Source organism: Parastagonospora nodorum (genome assembly GCF_000146915.1).
Source record: "Parastagonospora nodorum SN15 chromosome Unknown scaffold_21, whole genome shotgun sequence".
Taxonomy (NCBI): domain Eukaryota; kingdom Fungi; phylum Ascomycota; class Dothideomycetes; order Pleosporales; family Phaeosphaeriaceae; genus Parastagonospora; species Parastagonospora nodorum.
This window is the reverse complement of record NW_001884569.1, coordinates 328,435-347,701: the sequence shown is the minus strand read 5'-3', so window position 1 is coordinate 347,701 and position 19,267 is coordinate 328,435. Positions and strand designations below refer to the sequence as shown.

General features: G+C 52.4%; 9 protein-coding genes across 9 annotated transcripts; 5 read left to right on the top strand and 4 right to left on the bottom strand.

Annotated features, from left to right (window-relative positions):
* Positions 1–1,182: 1,182 nt before the first annotated feature.
* On the top strand, positions 1,183–2,292 carry SNOG_12093 (hypothetical protein; the record flags this gene model as incomplete). The annotated part of the gene is made up of 2 exons (XM_001802275.1): positions 1,183–1,572; positions 1,864–2,292. The coding sequence occupies 2 exons, from the start codon at positions 1,183–1,185 to the stop codon at positions 2,290–2,292; spliced, it is 819 nt and encodes a 272-aa protein (XP_001802327.1).
* A 1,488-nt stretch (positions 2,293–3,780) lies between these two features.
* Positions 3,781–5,071, top strand: SNOG_12092 (hypothetical protein; the record flags this gene model as incomplete). The annotated part of the gene is made up of 3 exons (XM_001802274.1): positions 3,781–4,003; positions 4,056–4,927; positions 5,000–5,071. 3 exons carry the CDS (start codon positions 3,781–3,783, stop codon positions 5,069–5,071), a joined length of 1,167 nt encoding a protein of 388 aa, XP_001802326.1.
* Positions 5,072–7,491: 2,420 nt separating this feature from the next.
* On the bottom strand, positions 7,492–8,897 carry SNOG_12091 (hypothetical protein; the record flags this gene model as incomplete). The annotated part of the gene is made up of 2 exons (XM_001802273.1): positions 7,492–8,325; positions 8,376–8,897. 2 exons carry the CDS (start codon positions 8,895–8,897, stop codon positions 7,492–7,494), a joined length of 1,356 nt encoding a protein of 451 aa, XP_001802325.1.
* A 508-nt stretch (positions 8,898–9,405) lies between these two features.
* On the bottom strand, positions 9,406–9,794 carry SNOG_12090 (hypothetical protein; the record flags this gene model as incomplete). The annotated part of the gene is made up of 2 exons (XM_001802272.1): positions 9,406–9,591; positions 9,648–9,794. 2 exons carry the CDS (start codon positions 9,792–9,794, stop codon positions 9,406–9,408), a joined length of 333 nt encoding a protein of 110 aa, XP_001802324.1.
* Positions 9,795–9,871: 77 nt separating this feature from the next.
* Positions 9,872–10,770, top strand: SNOG_12089 (hypothetical protein). Its single transcript, XM_001802271.1, has 4 exons — positions 9,872–9,990; positions 10,042–10,059; positions 10,110–10,203; positions 10,254–10,770. The coding sequence occupies exons 1-4, from the start codon at positions 9,964–9,966 to the stop codon at positions 10,340–10,342; spliced, it is 228 nt and encodes a 75-aa protein (XP_001802323.1). The 5' UTR covers positions 9,872–9,963; the 3' UTR covers positions 10,343–10,770.
* Positions 10,771–11,532: 762 nt separating this feature from the next.
* On the top strand, positions 11,533–11,778 carry SNOG_12088 (hypothetical protein; the record flags this gene model as incomplete). Its single annotated transcript, XM_001802270.1, has 3 exons — positions 11,533–11,536; positions 11,572–11,603; positions 11,704–11,778. The coding sequence occupies 3 exons, from the start codon at positions 11,533–11,535 to the stop codon at positions 11,776–11,778; spliced, it is 111 nt and encodes a 36-aa protein (XP_001802322.1).
* A 2,179-nt stretch (positions 11,779–13,957) lies between these two features.
* SNOG_12087 (hypothetical protein) lies at positions 13,958–14,377 on the bottom strand (the record flags this gene model as incomplete). Its single annotated transcript, XM_001802269.1, has 1 exon — positions 13,958–14,377. One exon carries the CDS (start codon positions 14,375–14,377, stop codon positions 13,958–13,960), a length of 420 nt encoding a protein of 139 aa, XP_001802321.1.
* Positions 14,378–17,786: 3,409 nt separating this feature from the next.
* Positions 17,787–18,795, top strand: SNOG_12086 (hypothetical protein; the record flags this gene model as incomplete). The annotated part of the gene is made up of 3 exons (XM_001802267.1): positions 17,787–17,882; positions 17,932–18,029; positions 18,084–18,795. The coding sequence occupies 3 exons, from the start codon at positions 17,787–17,789 to the stop codon at positions 18,793–18,795; spliced, it is 906 nt and encodes a 301-aa protein (XP_001802319.1).
* On the bottom strand, positions 18,273–18,620 carry SNOG_20132 (hypothetical protein; the record flags this gene model as incomplete). The annotated part of the gene is made up of 1 exon (XM_001802268.1): positions 18,273–18,620. One exon carries the CDS (start codon positions 18,618–18,620, stop codon positions 18,273–18,275), a length of 348 nt encoding a protein of 115 aa, XP_001802320.1.
* Positions 18,796–19,267: the final 472 nt, after the last annotated feature.

Below are 19,267 nucleotides of genomic sequence, written 5' to 3'. Positions count from 1 at the left end.
CCGGACGATCAATCCAGATCGCAGGGTAGTGTGTGCGTTCCTGGAGAACCGCCTAAGCCAGGACTCGAACTCGCGGACTATCGAGGTTCATTCATGACTGCTGATCCAGTACATGTTGTCTGGCGGACTGAACCAAGACCCCGGAGGACGCTTTTATTGAGATTCAAGGATTCTGATTGATATGTATACTGCGATAACGAATATCATCTACAGATATTTTTAGCAGCGCGAGCAGATTTCTGGCTTGAAGAGGTCGCTGTGGGTAGTGTAGGGAAAGTGGGGCAAGCAAACGAGTGCAGTGGTTGTCACACGCTTTCACCTGCACATGTTTGTGTTGGTGCGGCAAGATACGCTCATTCAATAATTACTGTTTGAGCTTGGCCGTCAGAGAAGACACAAGATTCACTTTGTGCATAGCATCACTGTGGGAATCCCTATGCTTATCTTATAATGTGGCCCGTCTATCTCCAGAGGTCTCTATAAGATTAGGAACTAGGTTTACATCACTGTACGATCTATCTCAATACGATGCTAGGATACAGTTGTCGCCTCGCGGGCAATTGACGACCTCCAAGACGGCGGCTCAGCGAGGGTGAGCAGATGCGGGAAGTGACCTCCAGTGCATGTCATACGCCAGCCAGACGATAATGTTAGTCGTTCTAAGGTAACATCGGATGTTTGTAAATCATAGAGTTACCTAGCCTGCAGTATGGAGTGTGCTGGTCATCGTCACAAGATCTCGTTAGCAGACGTGTGGTACAGTCTAGGATCAGTGTGACATTAGAGTTCAAATGTTCTTTTCATATGCATATACTCTCAATCGCATTTTCTTGAGGTGAGAATGGAAAATGGCCGATTTGTCCATCTGCGGTACCTTGCCGTTGTCAGTTCCTCGCAGCACGGGTTCCTCGCCGCAGCCTGTCCATATTTACAAGTACGTCACCCAAGTATCTCAGGGCTCGAGTGAAGTGTATAGCTTCAGGATAATCTATTGCCTTCGCCGCATCTAACATGCGTGGGAATTTGTGTAAGCTGAGAACATTCGAAGTGAATGAGCAATGACGGATTCGCGAGAGATGGGACGACAAACGCACTCAACAGTACAAGATTTTCTACGACGCGTCAAATTTGCTCCCTATGTCACCCCGCTTACTTTTCGACCTCTCCATTCTCTGATCACTCATGGTATCTACGAGCAGCGCCGCGCCGGCATTTGGCGTGCTTGTCGACACGGAAGACACGCGACGCATCCAGCGTTTGACCAAACAGGGTCGCCATCTGGAGGAGGAGGAGTATGCTCAATCCGTTGAGCTTCGTGAGCAGTTTCGCCTACAAGTCCAGCGTAATCCGCGCATGTTGCACATCTATCGTCACGCTTTTGGTTGTCTTGAGGCTGTTGATATGGAGACTAAGCTGCTTGGCACAGAGAATCGCGAATGGCGAGAAGATGTCAAGGCGAAGAGGGATGCAAAGGACCAGCGCGATAGGGCGATGACGGCGCAGGACATCAAGATGCGACAAGATGCAAAGGCGGAGATGTTGAAGAAGAAAGCGGCTGAAAAGGCCAAGTATGCACGAACTGCTGTTGTGCCAGGTATGTTCTGCGAGCATATGAGTCTATTCGATATATGCTGACCCATTCTTAAAGTAGCACCTGCACCAGCTCCCAAATCTTCACCACCAGTGGTTCCGGCCGCAATTCATGCTGAGCCAAAACCACCGCAAAGCGCCCCTGCTTGTCCACCGACAAACTCGCATCGAGACAAGAAGAGGGCTGCTTCTGCTGCAGCTCGACCGCCGTCCGACCCTAAAAGGCCCAAAAACAGCCATGTTCCTGCTGTTGGAGACTGGACATGTGCAAAGTGCGGATGGTCGAACGCACGAATCCTCATCAAGTGCCAGAAGCACCTTTTTGGTGGAGGAAGATGTGGTGTGCGCAAGAACGACCCTGCCTTCACACACGAAGAGCAGGAAGAAGGTCCGGGCATCAAATTCTTCCAGAGTAGTGCGAAATACATCGGAGATTGGAGGTGCAGTGTTTGCAGGTGGTGGCACGGAACAAACGTGAAGAACTGCCGCAAATGCGAAAAGCCTGTTGACGAATGCAAGGATGCTGAAGACTGGAGCAACACGTTGGACCCTCCAAATCCTCACTACATGGACTCATCGCGAGACTTTTGGAACGGTAACGACCGTGAAGATGCGGCAAGCTTGCCTCACTTCCAGGACGCGAAGTACCTTGGAGTCGCTGGAAAGTTCAAGGAGAAAAAGAACCCATACCACTTGAGATGAGGCTAGAACACCACTCTAGTGCATGATCGTAGACTTAATGGGCGTGAGTTTAAAGACGAGATTGATGCCTTGCTGTTCATTTGTGAGGATTGATAACTACGATATTGCGCGTCGCATACATGCTAGTATTGTTATATAATAGTACAGCTATAAATCGGGTGTATACGTCGAGTCAGTGTATTGGTTCTGCGCACGATACTGATGACTGAATAGAAGGTTCAGTGACACAAGCCGCGTTCGTACCACAACATTAGTCTCAGATTGTCGTCCACATCTCTTCCGCGGTATTATGACCTTCTCGTGACACTTCTTCGACCTAGTTGCCATGCACACGACAAGACAGAGCCAGCGAGTGATCGAAGGCCTGGAATGTGACCTCTCAATCAATCACTACCGCACTCGCTATCACACCAAGCATACTCAAAGATTTGACTGATGCAAAATGTACTCCTGCCGTCCTACACCGAAGTGTAATATAAAGACGCAAGAATTGCAAGGTTATCTGACCATGGTCTAATGTATGCTGCGGACACTGCTGCTTCTGCTATCTTTTCGGCATCAGCAAAGCACCAAATTTACACCAACTCTTGAACAGTCACGATACGCCTGAAAGAGAAGGGCGTGGCAATGGGTTGTAAAGCTTCTACAGTAAACTATAGCTTGCAGAGTGTGACATAAATGCTCAGATTGTTCGAGCTACTGTATGTGTGACGACATTGGCACACGTAGAAGTTGGAATTCTCCAGTCGGTTCTATCTTTCGAGATGCAGATAGCATGCGTCGGCATTTCAGGATGATGGATTTGACTCAGCCTGCATGCGAAGAGTACGCAGGTGGTGTTGGAATCACGTGTGAACTGTGAGACGCGACGTCATTGAATCAGTTCTTGGCTCATGCACGAATCGTGATTACCATGGCAAGCGTCACGCATGTCGCACTCGTCTCCCCACAACGGCTCCACCATGTCGCCAATACCTTCACGTCGCCCGTTGCCTCGATGAGGCACTGTCACAAGAGTCTTGATGCCCGAGACCGGGAGTGTTGAGCCTGAGGGAGCGGCTTCTCTCTTCGCAGACCGCCCCTACTACGCCAAACAATGGCTCCTCTAAGAGGCCCGACCAGGTCGAGCAGAGGGACTTTGCGAATCCCACCCTGGGGATCATGAGAAATATTACGCGTAGAGCATCGACTAGCGGTATCTCGTCACAATCACGTGAAGGCACACCACCGCCGCTTCCTCCACGACCGCAGCTTGGGAATCTGCCCTCGCGACCCTCGACATCCTACTCGATACGAAAAGCGCCGTCGAGACCACAGCTTGTATCCAAAGCGACGACTCAGCTCTCACTGAGCACCGGCCAGGCATTTGGGACCGAGTCACGAGACGACGCAGCATCCATTGCTACAAAGCAGCGTAGCTTTCTTGGCGCGAATCTGCACTCCCACAGCACGAGCGATGCCGACGACAGCGCAAGCATTAGAAGCTACATGCCCGGAACAGAGGGAGTGGGTGAGGGGGAGAGCATATTGGGCGAGGTCTTGGGGCATGAACAAAAGACTGATACCGAGAAGACGCTGTTGCGGTCGCTAGGCCACAAGTTCGGCGACGGCGAAGCACAGAGCATGTTCCCGCCGGATCCCCAGTTCGACGCTGCATTCAACCGCGAATTCGATGAGGTCGACGAGATGAGTGTAGACGGGTCAAATGAAGGTTTGACACACACTGCGTACTTGGTGGTAGCGTGCGCTGATGTAGTGAATAGAAGCTGTTATGCGTCAATGGCGCGCAAAACTCAAACATTTCCTCATCTTGTCGAGTGCCGGCAAGCCCATATACAGCAGACACGGCGATGACCAGCTCATCACAAACTACATTGGTGTTGTGCAGACCATCATATCCTTCTACCAGTCAACCAACGATGTCTTGAGAGGCTTCACGGCGGGCGACGTCCGCTTCGTTGTCATGTCCAAAGGCCCTCTGAACTTGGTCGCCATCACTCGATTACCGGAGAGCGACTCCCAATTGCGCACACAACTGGAAGCATTGTACATGCAGATCCTGTCCACACTTACACTTCCTAGCTTGGAGCGCATGTTCGCTGCCCGTGCGAACTACGATCTACGACGACCTCTTCAAGGAACAGATACACTGCTTTCTGCACTCGCCGACGGCTTCACACGAGGCTCTTCATCAACCCTGCTCTCCGCTCTCGAATGTCTCAAGCTTCGCAAGTCGCATCGCACAACCATCAACAACACACTCCTCAAGACGCGTTCTGAAAATCTGCTCTACGGTCTCATTGTCGCATCCGGCAAGTTGGTTTCTGTCGTGCGGCCCAAGAAGCATAGTCTGCATCCGGGCGACTTGCACCTGATCTTCAATATGTTGTTTGAAGCCGGCAGTGTCAAGGCAGGCGGCGGCGAGAACTGGATCCCGCTCTGCTTACCAGGATTCAACAACACTGGATATCTGTACATGTATGTCAGTTTCCTGAACCTAGAACACCCCACGGAGCAAATGCAAGAGCGGCCCAGCACCAGCGAGGGTGCACCTGACGAGGTTGCAATTCTCCTCATTTCTGCCGAAAAGGAGAGTTTCTTTGAGCTGCGCAGTATGCGGGACGATTTGGTCGAGGTACGTGCACATTTTTTCATACACCAAAGTCTCCCTATTGCAAGCGAAGGACCATCACACGACAATGCACAGGGCGTCAAAAGGGGAATTTCGCGCATTCTCGCAGTTTGCCTACTTAACTCCGGTCCTATTGTGCTCAGGTAGCCTGACCTTCGTAATTCGCTTTCGGGCTTCGGTCTCGGGTCATGCACTTCCCCGAGTTGCCCTCATTTCTCTCCGACTCACCGTCCCGCCCCCGCTTTCACCCTGCCATTGCGGGAGGATCGGTTTTGGAAATCCCGAGCTAATGGTCATGTTTGTAGACACTTCAGCGCAATGGCTCAATCGAGGCCATGAGGGCCGCTGTCAGACAGGGTCGACCGAAGTGCACAGACATTGTGCCAGGCAGCCCGTTGCGCCACTTTCTGTATAAATCGAGGGGAAATGTGCAGTTTACGATGCCAAGTTTTGAGCCGTACTTTGAAAACGCGTTAGACAAGCGAAGGTGAGTTCTTTGACATACCACTCACAGCGCTGTTCGCTAGAGTGAAGCTTCCTTTGATTCGCTGTGGACTAATCCGGTTACAGACTCCTCAATCTCTACAATAAGCTGCATTCGAACGTGCACAACAAACCAACGACACTCAAGGTCCATCATGAGACCGGCACATCGTGTATAGCGCTGGCGTGGAGCACACCGCTCTTCGAGCTGTATGCCGTGGCACCTGCTGCTACAAGTAGGGCTGCGTTGGCTCAAAGCGCAAATAAGATTATCCAGTGGGTCAGACGAGAAGAAGAGAGAGTGTTTATCATTGGTGGTGCAGTGTTCTAGAATATCCTGGGGTAGTAGAGATCGTTGCAGTAGAGTAAATGTGATATGAGATAGCCATGACTACACGCTACGTATGCGAAGGACAAAACTTCCATCTCGAGAAAAGATGAACAGCTTCTATGGTACGCTTCGCTTGCTCAGTAGGGAGTTTGCTCCATGTCCTTTGCCTAGATCATCGCATACGGAGTCTTGCAAATGGCAGCTGAACGTCCGCCACATACACGCCAACCAGTACCTATCCAACTGGAACGCCGCCGGTGCCCAGACCTTCTCCCACCAATCTCCAACGCAGTCGCCTTGGGTATGCATTGACTGGATCGGCCGCTACCTTGACGAGGCGCGCAGCAAAGTCACGCAGTCTGCTACCATGCCTAGCGGTCCACTGGGACGCCGCGTGATCAGTCCGGATGAGGTCAGGTTGTATCCACACAGCTGTGTGCAGGAAGCCTGAGTATGTGGGCAAGATACTTATTATCAGTTGGATTCAGCGCAGGTGGGGGACTAGCATCGGGTGGATCATGCGGGTCTGCCTCGTGGAGTTGGAGCGGATCATCCGTGAAGGATGGGAGTGGGCAGTGGGCAGTGGCGTGGCTTTGAGGAGCTAGGCTGGGGCTGAAGGAAGGAAGGAAGGAAGGGTATGAGATGGTTGCAAACACGAGTAATGGATATGAGGCGGCATCGGCGTGCGGGACGTGACGTGACGCTGCTAACGTTGGGGAGTGAGGCGGTTAGCTGTGTCTGTGTGAGGACGACGAAGGGTCGATCGTGCGAGGCGGGTTAGGCTGGGTATTGCTGCTGGTTTCGCGAGGAAGGAGTGGCTTGTACATAGGGATCATGATAAGCTGCAGAGTGAGTGTATTCTTGCTGTGTCGAGGGGAAAATTGAAGGGGAAGGGAGGAGTGGTGGTGAATGCGAGGTCGAGGATGTATGATGAGAGAAATTATTGGAGTCCGGAGGGTTGTATGATTCAGGGGCAAAGTCAAGAATCTCCATGGTATAATGCAGAGGGGCTGATTTTAGGGCTTATGCACCGTTGCAGCATAGACACGATCGAGCACTACTTCTGTGCTCAGGATGTAGTGAGCAATACAGTTGAGTACCATCATTCCAGCCAGAGGAGACGTCATGTGTGGTAGAAAGAATGCAGAATTGTATTCTAAATGCAGCACTGATGCCATGGGAATATCCATCTAAACCCAACCCAACCACATTCTAAGCCCACCCCACTCCGCAACGCTATGCACAAAGCAAGAAAGACACAAAAACGATGATGATAGAGAGACCGAAGTCAACCCAATGATGAGAGACCAAAGTCAACCCAATGATGAAAAAGACCAAAGTCAAATACCAAAAAACCCCCACCAAAGAAACATTAACCCAACAACCGCAATCGCAGCGACAACCATGCAAAAAAGGATAAACTCATCAGTACATGTGCACGAGTCTTGGACATCGTCCTCGCGAGAGCCGGGAAGTGTGTTGAGCGAAGATGACCGATTTTGACGCGGTCGACGTGGAGGAAGCAGCCGTTGAGCCTCGACATCACCAGCGCCATCGACGAGAACCCCATCCGCGCCCATATTCTCAATGACGCCATCACGATTGACGTGTAGCGGAGCCGGCGGTGGCGAGACAACACTGTCAAACGACTTGTAGCGGTGGACTTTGTTCGACCCCTCGTGAAACGTCACACTCTTCTGTCGTATAGGCGTTGATTTCGACGATCCCGGACCCTACAAGAAGCGCACGTTAATTAAGTCTCACCTTGATAACTCATATCCGCGCCCTGGAGTTCCGCTTCGAGCGCAGCGCGCGCGTCAGGATCTGACGCAGCGTCACTCACATAGCCCGCTTCACGATTTGATTTCTGGCGTTTGAGTGCCGGCTCGCGATCAGGCGAGGTGGCGATGCCGAGCTGCGCGGCTTCGTCGGGGTGCGTGGCGATCCAGTGTTCGCGCCAGCGCTCGCGGAGCGCGTCGTAGAGGAAGAGGAATTGGAGTTTGGCTTGAACCATGCCGGCGCGCTGGTCGCGGAGCTGCGTGATGACGGAGACGATGGGGTCGTCGGTGTCGGGGACGGCGTCGAGGCTACCTTCTGCCAGTTCTTGCAGGAGATATTCGAGCGCGATGAATGTGCCGCTGCGGCCGATGCCTGCGCTACAGTGCACGATGCGGGGGTTCGTGGCGAGGTCGCCGCCTTTTTCGCGCGAGATTTCGATGAGGCGGAGGAGAGCTGCGCGGTCTGCTCCTTCAGGCGCGGAGAAGTCTGGCCAGCCGGCGAACAGAAGATGCCAGATCTTCCGCATCTCGTCGCTATCGTCCGTTGTCATGTCAATCTCCCTGACTTGGGTTCTGGCCTCCTCGTCCTGGTGTAGCGATGCCAGGTGGAGGTTGTGGATGAGGCCGTCCTCAAACTCATCGTGCTCGTTGATGCGCATGTCGGGATTCGATGGCGACTGTGGGTAGTATGGGTAGCATTTCTCTCGGCCAGTCTCGTGGGTTTGCGTGAGCATCACAATAACTGCCGGGTCCTGGTTCTCTTTCCAGATCATGCGCCAGATGTGCGACCAACTGTCTGCTATCGGACCCTGAAGTAATGCATTAGCTCAGCCAAAAGCCCGTGGATTTGGAAACGTACCTGTGTAGCAATGTATTTCAAGACGGTATTTGACTTGGTTGTCGTCAGGGTGATTGGCGATGCATTGATGTAGTCGCTGTGTCCCTCGGGGACCTCCAACTTGACACGATGCGCCAGGTATGGGTTCACGTTCGCATACCTATTGCGTGGCGCGTGCTCTTCGCCATTGCATCTTGAGTATTCGTACGACTGCTCGGACCCGTTCACTTGGGCGTGCATGGCGTCCCGCAGACGCTCAAGTTGCGCCATCTCCAGATGTGTCCATTTCATGTGTAGATCGCCCCTATTCGCGCGCAAAAAGGCCGGGTATGGAGTCCCATCTTGAATCCAGTGTTCCCCGTTCAATGGTGTACTGGGCGTGGAAGAGGGGATTACGAGGCTGTTGGTGCTCACAGACGGCGTGGCCAAGGGCGTATTGCCGGCGGGAGTGTTGAGGGAAGAGGTGGTTCCTGATTGCGCGCTGTCTCTGCTACGCGAGCGCTTGGACGACGTTGGAGATATGGGTATCTGCGCCGAAGCCATGGTGTCGGGATCGGTCCTGATCAGGCCGCCCTTGGGTTTCGTCTTGCGCCTCAGGGCGCGGAGTTTGTACAGCTTGAAGAAGCTCGCGGGCGTATTGGGGGGCGCGTCGGGTGGTGGTTTGGGGGACACGAGAAAGCTTGTGGACTTAATGGTGGCGGAGGATGTGATGTTTTGACAGGTCTTTAGCGAGCAGCGGGGCTCATAAGTGAGGCGGGAGGGCGTTTGGTGCAAGGCTCGGGACTGCGATTGTATGGGTAATTGGGCGCGCGCTCGTGAAGACTGTGGCGTAAAGATTCGCAAGTGGTAGGATCGGCTGCGTTAAGTATTGTAGTTGCCGTAGACAGGTGTGTTCGTCACTCGTGATCGGCCGCGGATTTGAGATTAGCGATTGGGGGGGGGGGCTGTTTGATTTGTGTTCTACAAGCGACAGACACGTAAGGGTGAATGTCCCCTTTTCGAGTCGCTGCCGAACGAGGCTCGGAAAGTAACTTTGGAGTCGCGTGCCCACTTAGTCCAACATGCAACTGCGCCAGCGACTGTCTTTCAGCCTTGCCAGGAGAGCGCCAGTGGCCAGTGGCCAGTGACCAGTGAAGGTAGATATTATGGAGGGGTCGCACGCGATAGGGCTCAAGATGTCAAGATCGGCGGTGGGCTGTGGCGTCGCGCGGTCGTGGGCCCAGTCAGCGTTCAGAAGCTGCCGCGAAAGGTCAGGCTGTGGATGCGACAAGGACGAGGGACGACAAAGGAAACACTGTCGAAATACATTATGCCCTCTTCATGACCAGGCAGCCAAGGCAGGGACGGTCGACGGCATAGTTGGGACAAGCGCGACGGCGACCTCGACCTCGGCGCAGGCCTGGACCCTGTCGCTGCAGCTGTCTTTCCAAATTCCGACATGGCGGTCCGCAGATCGATCCACCATCTGTCTTCCATCTCTCTTCCATCTCATCCCGCCTGCGCCGCCACCAGCAATACAACACTGCAACACCGCAACGCAACGCCTGCGCATATCTGCCTTGACGCGGCGACTCTTTCTTGTATGCCACCGTTCATGTAAAACTTGATCATGGCGCCCTGGTTCGCGCTGTTCGAGGTTAGTTTGCATTTGGGTTTGATAGGACTGTGGCGCTGACAGTTGTCACAGGCTTGGGCTGTATCAAAGGTCTGTCGAGCCACGACTGTGTCTGCCCACTTTTACTGACAGCCCTGCAGCTCATTCGCAGCCCGGCCTTCAATCGTGCCGTACACAAAGCCTACCGCAAGATCAACAGGCTGCCAGACATGGAAGCCAAGAATGGCGGAGGCAGTATGTTGCCACATAACTGGGTGGCATGAACAATGCTGATTTCATGGCAGGAACCGGTCCCTCTTCACTAGACCACTTCAAAGACGAATTGAAGACGCAGCTCCGAGAGCTTACCTGGCAAAAGCGCCCGCCGAAATGATCGTCATGACCACGGTCAACTCCACTCCACCGCGCCGTACCACTACACATCGTATTGTTCAACCCGACTCGCCTCGCACTTTGATCTCAAATACACGGGTAGCCGTCGTGGCACAAACGACAAACTCCAGTAATCCGAGGGGCTGTGACAATGTCATTTTTGATCCCTTAGTAGAGATGAGACACTATGCTGAGATTCTCAGAAGCACAGATAGAAGCTATTCTGCGTATTGAAGTAGCGCAGAGAATTGTCTAAGCGATCGCGTAGCTATGCTTGTTCAGCATGCTTTGGTGACAAGGAGGCGCTACACCACACATACGGCAATACGAACAGAAATCGTATTGTAGATTCGTGCATTGTACTCAAAGCGCCATGAGTGCAGCTCCCGAACTATTCTGTAGATCTCAGAATGTAAAGTCATCACTCCGAAGTGGCAACGTCCCCCACACGCCGGGAATACCACCTAAACCCCGAACCCGCAAAAGAAACATTCTTCCAAACCAACTGCGCTCACTCTCCACCACTTGCAAGTCAAACATCTCAGCCTAGTCAGAAAACTCCCACGTACATGTTTGCACCGCCCATCCCGCGTCTAGACTTGAGCTTTAGTCAGCACCCATCTCACGTCGTGAAACCTCACCTGCAGCACAAACCTCCCTAATCTTCAGGCACCTTTTTTTCGTCCGCGACTAGCGACCGTGTGCCCTGCCCGAGGCGCCGTCTCGGGGAGGCGGGCACTCGGCGCTGCTGACAAACACGGCACCGAGCTCGGGGGTAGGCTCGGTGGCGTGGCGTGCTGAGCTGGGGTAGGAGGAGGATGGATTGGGGGAAATCGTTGGAAGGATTGGTTTCTTCGAATACACCTATGGCAGTGTTTAATGTATCCAAATGTGAGGGCTTCTGACTTTGACGAAGACACTGGTTGGCGGAGCAAGAATCGTTGACAAGTAGTGGAATATACATACACGTTGGCAGATCGTGAACAGCGTGCAGATACTCACTATGGAAAAGGAGCTTCTTTAAATTGCTAGCTTGACAAGATGAAACATGCAAGTCTACAGTTTGACAGCTCTGCCCGTCTATCTGCCCGTCTATCTGCCCATCAGACGTCCGCCCCCCCCCCCCCCCCCAAAAAAAAGGGATATTTTTGATAGTGTTCACTTACACTACTATACTTTACCATCCCCAACATGCGTAAGTTTTACTTTACTCCGCGACCCAAAATACAGGCCTCAATCGCACTCCAGATCCTACAGCCTACGTGCGTATCGCGTATCCGTCCCCCCATGTCAGCATGTCAGCGTGTCAGCTTACATCAGGGTTCAACAGCAGGTCTCCTCCTATTACTAATTGTGCACCAGACGCCCGGGACCCAGCCGTGTGGTCTGGACGTCCAGCAGGAGACTGTGGAGAGCAAGTCACCATATCCACATTAGGTGATTGGGTGTGCGGAATCTGGCCGTCTCGCTGTCTGCAACGGGGAGTATGTGCTTTGGTGCTGACGCGCATGTGTCTTTTTTTTTCGGATTTGAGCTGATGGGTTTGTGCGACTGTACGGCTCGTCTAAATGTGAGGAAACAACGTTGAACAAACTTTTAGAGGTGGACGACGCACAGCCCGGAATCTACTCAGACACACATAAATGCAGCCTCTACCCATGGCTGATTCGTGGGGCCCCATGTCTCCGCGGACCTGCTGAAGCGAACGTTGGCAAACGGGCTTGGAAAGCGGGTACATGCAGCTCGGGTCGTGAGCGATGCATTACCCTCATATCTTCTGTCGAGGCCAGAGGTGCAAGCGAATCTCCGCGTTAGGACGTGGCTACATGACGCTTTCCACAGACGGGGCTTTCAAACTCCGGAGATGCTGTATTGGGTACTGTCGAGATGACGGGGTAAGATTCACTGTGTTGCTGATTTGAAATGCCTTTGGGCTTGTGTGATATGGGTAGGCTTTGTTGATTGCGATAGGCCTGTTAACTGTTTGATATGCGCGGAGCTGAATATGTACTGCGCAAGACTTATGGCTGTCTGACTGGAAAGCAGCTGATTGGTATAATGAGAGCAGAAGGAATGAGACCAGTTGCAACTCATGTGTTGCGGAGATGTGCATGGGACTTGCCTACTTTCAATCTTTCGAGTTCGTTGTTATCAGTGTTCGACATAATCGCGGTCCCGATGTCGTTAGTCAATATACTCCGACGTCTATCCTTACTACTGCTCCAATTTATCCAAAGAATAATTCCTTTCAAGTGAGGACGTTGAATTCATAGATGAGGTCTCCATTCTTTCGGCGCTAAGATTAAACAAGTCTAGCGCGGATGTGAAGGCGAGCGTGAGATGGACATCTAGAAATGTGGGAATGCAGACGTCTTCGAAGATGTATGCCAAGCCAAAACGCACACCAGTACTCACAAATGAGCCTCAACCAGCATAGCGCGATGAAAAGCTTAATAACGATTGTCAACGAGCATCATCGAATCGGGCAAAACTCGGCCATGCCGGACGAGTCTTCGCAACCGCAAATCTCGTACAAAAAAATTTGCCATGTGCGATTTGTCATGGCTTTGGTGAGTCGTACGAAGCGCCGTTGTGCGAATCTAGAAAAAGATTATTAACGCGTCGTCGGTCGGTATCAGATTTGTGCGAAGACGCGAGGAGGCGCACACCATTCACGCGGCTCGACGTCATCTTCGATACTCAACAACCGTTCTACGCGATTTCTGTCAGCGTGGCCCAAACTTTGCGGCAGTCTCGAACGGTCGCGGGAGTGGAGTCGTAGTGACAGAAGGACACCACTGATGTGTGTGCATGGCAGGGATGTTGCGGGTACGTCGTGGAGTTGATGCAGCGGGACGATCAACGATGGCTTCGGCGTTCCGCGTGCTTTACTCATCAGGCTGCAGATGAGGCTAGGGCCTCGGATACTGACTCAGATAGGCTTCTCGCACGTGTTTGTGATGCAAAGACTGCACAGTTGGATTTCTGACGTGAGTGCCTGGCCTCCGGTCACCTTGAAGAGATCGCTGAGTGAGGTACGCTTTAGGAAGCTATCAGAAGACTCGAGAATTCGCCCGAGCTGTTCCTTTGAGTATCGACTTTCAAGGACCTTGTGCAAGCTTCCCGTGTGCATGTGCATCTTCGGAAGCGGGTTCGTCGTGGCAGCGCGTTAGCCGAACGTCCGACAAGTTAGGGGTTTACCATCGTGATTTTGATTACAGTCGTACAACTTGTTCCCATTACCGATGTGCTGCGACCGGATGGCCCGAAGAAACAGACATGCTGCGATAGAACGCAGGGACTTACAGTCACAACAGGCTGTGACGTGGGTGCGCAGAATGTTGATGGTCCGGCGCATTTGAAGCCTCTTCAGCCCTGCGATGGTGTTGTGGGTCTGATGCGTCCATGTGGGGAATGAATATGTTCCTCGCTCCGCTTTGCCATACCTTTTTCTCTATTTTGAGCTCCACGACTGCAGAGAAAAAAACCATCGTGAGCAGCTAGAGTAGCGGGCGGTTGCTCCGAAATTGCAAACCGTGTTGCAAAAACGCATTTTAGCGGCTTGAGTCTTAGAGTTGGCATGGCCAATAGCTGTGGTACGTAACCTCTATTGACATCATGCCGCAAAGGAGAGCGAAGCATGGCGGTCGATCTTGGGGCATTGTTTACGCCTATCGACCCGTCCAGAATCTTTGCCGACGTCGACGGCTTCAATTCGAATTCCTTGTAGTACCTGCTTGGGTTGCTGTTCAAGAATGCCGGGCTCCGGAGGCGTTCGAGGAGAATGCACGATCACCCCCAGGGCGGAGCGGAAGGCGGATGGTCCACGCGCCGAGCGTCCGAATGAGTCGCGCCCGATACTTTTCGTCCCTGAGATCGCTGCCAGTCCGAAGGGGGGTGAGACTACGGCCTTGGCGATGTTGTAAACACCGTGTATCATTCTCCTGGGGCTTGGAGAGCCAGGAGGTCCTTGATCATGGTAAACGGCTGGGATCGAGGACACATGTCCATGCGCAGCTCGCACGATCCTGTGCATGTTTGAGTTTCATGGATGATCGCACTCCTTGGGACGTGATTGGGCGTCTTGGTGATGCCATTGGTTGTTCGGCCACACTGTGAGGTTGTGAGGCTATGTTTGAACAGGGCCACGATGCCAGGAGATCGGCCTGTGGCCCCGCGCCGCCGCCTGGTACGAAACCTGCTAACGACAGCATTCAAAATCGTGGTAATCAGACGGGAGTTTAGGGGTCATGCGTATTGTCTCTGCTACGAATACGCATCCCAAGCGGGTTCGGTAACTCGGTGTCCTCGCTCCCCGCTGAACGTGACTGCCAGGAGTTGTCGTCCATTCACGAGCCTCATGGCGTGTCTTTCGTGGCTGGTGCCCTGTGCCATGGACCGCCCACAAGAATGGATGCATGGACCAGAATCAATATTCTGCATCTTCTTTGGGGTCATTTTGCAACAAATGATTGAAGGTTTCCTTTTGCTTTGAGACGTGCACCACATAGCATGATGAGTTGTCGATGTCGTGGCCAAACTTGCGCATGGGAAGCTGTGCAATTTCGACTGGGGTCCGTTGTACACACAACCTTGGGAGTTTTGAGCAACTGATGCCCAGTTCGCGATGACATGAATGAGGCGCCAGTTCTACATAGAGTATCCATGTATCATCGGCGCAACTCTAGTACGCCGCAAAATTTGCGAGAATGCGCTTGTCGCCTTGTACCTACGATTTGTAGACAGGCGTCGCATGATTCCAAGTCGAGGATGACCTAGCGCCAACGCTGGGTACTATATTGCCAAGCTTGGGAGATCCTCATGGAACATCCCACCACAGCCTCAGTCAACACAGGACGGGATGAGTGACAGATGGTTCGCAACAGCAGCAAGATATGCTTGTCCATCGTGAGCGAGTGGGCGCGGAGAGGAGATGTTCCTCATAAAAGCCAAGAAATGGTTATTTTGACATGGCATATCAGGCCATAATTGAGCTCACTATGGCGCCTTGTGTAGCTCAACTAGTGTTCGTGCTAAAGAGTCGTTGGACTGCAGTGCACGTCGGAAGTTTGTCCGTTGACCGACATACTCCCAGGTTTACAGAAAGCATGTGTACTTTCAATTGACTTTGGAAGCATATGCGAGATGGTTCGTCCGCGGCGAGTTCACTAAAGAATGATTCCAAAATTGATTTCGCACGGTACCTGCTTGTCTTTCGCAATGAATGTGTACGTACCTCTCGAGGCTGAACACGAAAGCATGGACTTCCCTTCTTAAGTATGCCAACACATCAGGGGCTGATCGAACGCACATCGAAGCCATGGTATGTTTGAGAAATGCCCCTTCCATGCTGTAGAGTCGATGGTGATCGCTCGCAGGGATCGCACACTTTGCCGATCCACGCGGCGTCAGTATGAAATAAAACCGCCGAGCAAGCTCGTCAATTTCGCCTTGCATAATAAAGACGTCGACTAGTAGGTGTTATGTTTCAAAACGCTGCAGACATCAAGCCTGGCTGTAGGAAACCTGCTTCAGAAATATTGCCAGTCAAGAAGGTCAGTAATCTACAAACTGCAATTCAAACTGCGACAGAAAAGGGCCTCCCGCCAAATTGCTGACAGCGGCCGACGTTGCAAGCAAGAGAGGCCTGGATTCGATCTAAATCCTTGTAAGGGACAAGATTCGCCAGGTCCGATCAACGGTGTGGAGGCTGGTGAAAGCGCGCGCACCGTATAGCCGAGCAGGAATACGCTAGCGCCGATGGATCGCAACACTGGACGAATGTAGTCTCCATAGCCACAAAATCTGACGACGACTTCTTGAGCAACTCCTTGACCTTCAAATTTAGCGATCATGGACAGGAGAAGCCAAGACACTTAAGTCGTATTGATTTACAGAGCCGACATCAGACACTGAAGTGTAAGGTTGATTGCATAGGAGAGACGGTTCTGTATACGTGCGGTAACAATGTGACTCGCTCTATTCTCGGTGATTCATGACTGGTGTAACACATCGCGGAAGCGATCATCGCGATGATGGATGGCAATCATTGAGAATCGGGGTGTACACAGCCCGTGTACAAAGCCCGTGTACAAAGCCACCGAAAGATTACTGTCTCTGCTGCTATGCGGTGATAAGCAGCATGAAAGGCGCGACGCGGGGTCCGGGAGCGCCGTCCTAAGCATCTTACGCGAGATACGGGCACTTGCCAGACGTGCTCGTATGAGGAATTTATGGCACGGATGATGGTCGTACAAGATGTGATGGCGGCAGCGTGATCCAAGCAGGTTGCTGAGTGTGCCTGTGCTGCTGTCGCCTCAGAAAACTTCGCAAGCAGCGATTCGGCATGGGCAAAATGTATCATAAGCGGTGGTTCCACTTCACTGGAATATTCTGTTCGGCAATTGTTGAGTTAGGTATTGTAATGCTTGTGGACGTGGTGATCATGTGTTCTTGCATGCAGCTGTTCGGTTCTTTCCGCATCGAGATCGCCAGGCAGACCGCTTGCAAGGAGCGACAGGCCAAGAACACTGACAGGTCGCAGTCAAAAGGGTTTAGAATGCGAAGGGCAGTTGGCTCGGCCTCAGGAAATCAGTCAGCTCCGTTGCGGAAGCTTTTCGCGCTCATTCGGCCGAGGCGCGATACGCGTAAAACGCTCAAGGTGAGAATGTCAAACAAAGCTATTGGGAATGAGCCATAATGATGATGCCGAGAACGTAAATCGCTCGCCGCAGTTTAACGTGCCCATTTGGACATACGTATCTGGGATGAGTTGCGTTGGTGGTCTGGCGACGCGGGTAGGTACTCATTCTTGATCCGCACGTTTTCGGGCGTGGATGTGGCTGCAGCCGCGAACCGACAGCTGCGATCGTTGCCCTCCACGAGCTTCTGATGTCCCGCAGACCATGCGAAATACCGGTAAACGTCACAGGGTCAAGCCGCTCTGGTCGACCAGTGAGTCGGGGGCATATGACATTTTCCATGTCCACGGTCCGCGTGTTGGCCGATTCCGTCTGGCTTTGTCACTTGTTTTCCGCCGAACTTGGGCCCAGTGTCTTTGTAAGGTTGGCGCAGCGCCAACCCCTGCACCCTTGTGACTCCACTAATGTAATCCTAACGTGCCCCGATTGATGATGTGAAAGCGCCAGGGAGCTTTAGTACAGTACGGTGGGTCGAGCGTGTAATTATACTTTCACTACCGTGCTTCTGCGCAAGAAGACGCATGGTTAACGCCGAACGTCCGCCTGGAACTGCCCTCTGACGTGAAAAAGATATAATGCCAGACACCCAAGCTCTCCGTACTTATGATTTAAGATTCCTCGTTGTGTTTGACCAACCGAGTTCTTCAAAATCCTGCCTGAAACCTGTATGCACACTGCTTGAGTATCATCAACCAATATATTCAATTCGGCTTCACTATACACACACTTTAATCATACACCGTCATGTCCTCGCACCGGTCGAGTTCAATGGAGGCCCAAGATAACATCAGGAAGCGAGTCTGTAAAGCTTGCGACCGCTGCCGATTAAAAAAGTCAAAAGTATGTTTGGTTTCAGCTCACACTTCGTCTCACAGACTAACGAGGGCAGTGCGACGGAGCCAGCCCATGCAGTCGGTGTAAAGCTGACAACGCCATTTGCGTCTTCGGAGAGCGGAAAAAGTCGCAAGACAAGGTCTATCCAAAAGGGTGCGTCACTCGCAGTGTATAATAGCAGATCAAGAAAAGTGCTAACTTTCTCAGATACGTTGAAATGCTTGAGCAGCAACAAACTCAACTCGTAGCGGGTCTCCGAGAACTATACAGCCGGTTACAAATGGGCGAGAGCTGGCCGGGACAACCATTGCGCGAATCGTCCGGAGGCCACCCGCTGACCCACGATATTCTTGAGCGGCTCGGACTCTTACATCCATTAGGGGAGAACAATGGCAATCACGAAGGATTCGAGGAGGACTGTGGCCGAATGCAACAGAAGTTGCTGGAACGAGGCGCGCCATTCACTCGCAGGCGACGGTCCTTCAGCTCTGAGTCAGACCATGGCCATGCATCCTCGAATTCATCATCTGGCGGCACTCCCACCACGCGATCATTTGCTCTCGATAACCCCTTCGCTCGACCCAATGCGCCTCCAACACCTCCCATGACCAGCCCGTTTCCCCGACAGTCGCAGATCGTCTCACCAGTCAAGCAAGAATCACCAATGGTCTCGCCAACTTTCATGAGCACAAGTGCGCTTGACCCGTCAACGCTTTCGCAGACCTCGTGGATGAACGACTCCATGATGATGGACGAGCCTATGGACTTCAAGCCTATGTATGGATTCGAGAACTTCTCAGGGTACGACCCAATGATGGACACCCTCGCCCTCAGCCCCAACGATCCAATGATGCCGGATTGGAATAACAACACGGAACTGGACTTCGGTTCGTACATACAAAACCCTGTAGGCGCATGATGATTGGCTCGGTTGACATCTCCGTTCGTCCTCCGTTTTTTGTGTAGCGTTCAAGCATTCTGCAATAGGGTAACAATCGGCGCTCGGGTCCGTTTTCGGTCTTTCGGTGCTATCGGAGCATCGAACACTGGGGCGGCATTTGTGTTTTTCCTGACATCATGATTATCGTTTACTCGGATCTCCATTCACGGTTCACTATGACGACAACGTCTGGTTCTGCCCCAACGGCGTCTTAATCGGCCAACTTCAGGTGGCCAAAAAGAATGAAGAATGTTCATCATTGGATAACTGAAGATAATCACAAACATCAACCACAATGCATGCACGATTCGAATGTGACGTTTTTACATGGCGCACAGACTTTGCTTACTAAGATAGTACAACTCTAATCGCACGAATTTCGCAGGGATCGCGGCTGCCGCACCTCACCTTCCGACAAACCATCGTGGCTGTTGAGTTTCCGAATTGGGCG

Bases quoted from the DNA above. Each gene is read 5' to 3' on its own strand.
- SNOG_12089 (XM_001802271.1), top strand. From the start codon at position 9,964: ATGGCGCCCTGGTTCGCGCTGTTCGAG. The intron at 10,204-10,253 runs GTATGTTGCCAC...ATTTCATGGCAG, and splicing joins AGCCAAGAATGGCGGAGGCA to GAACCGGTCCCTCTTCACTA.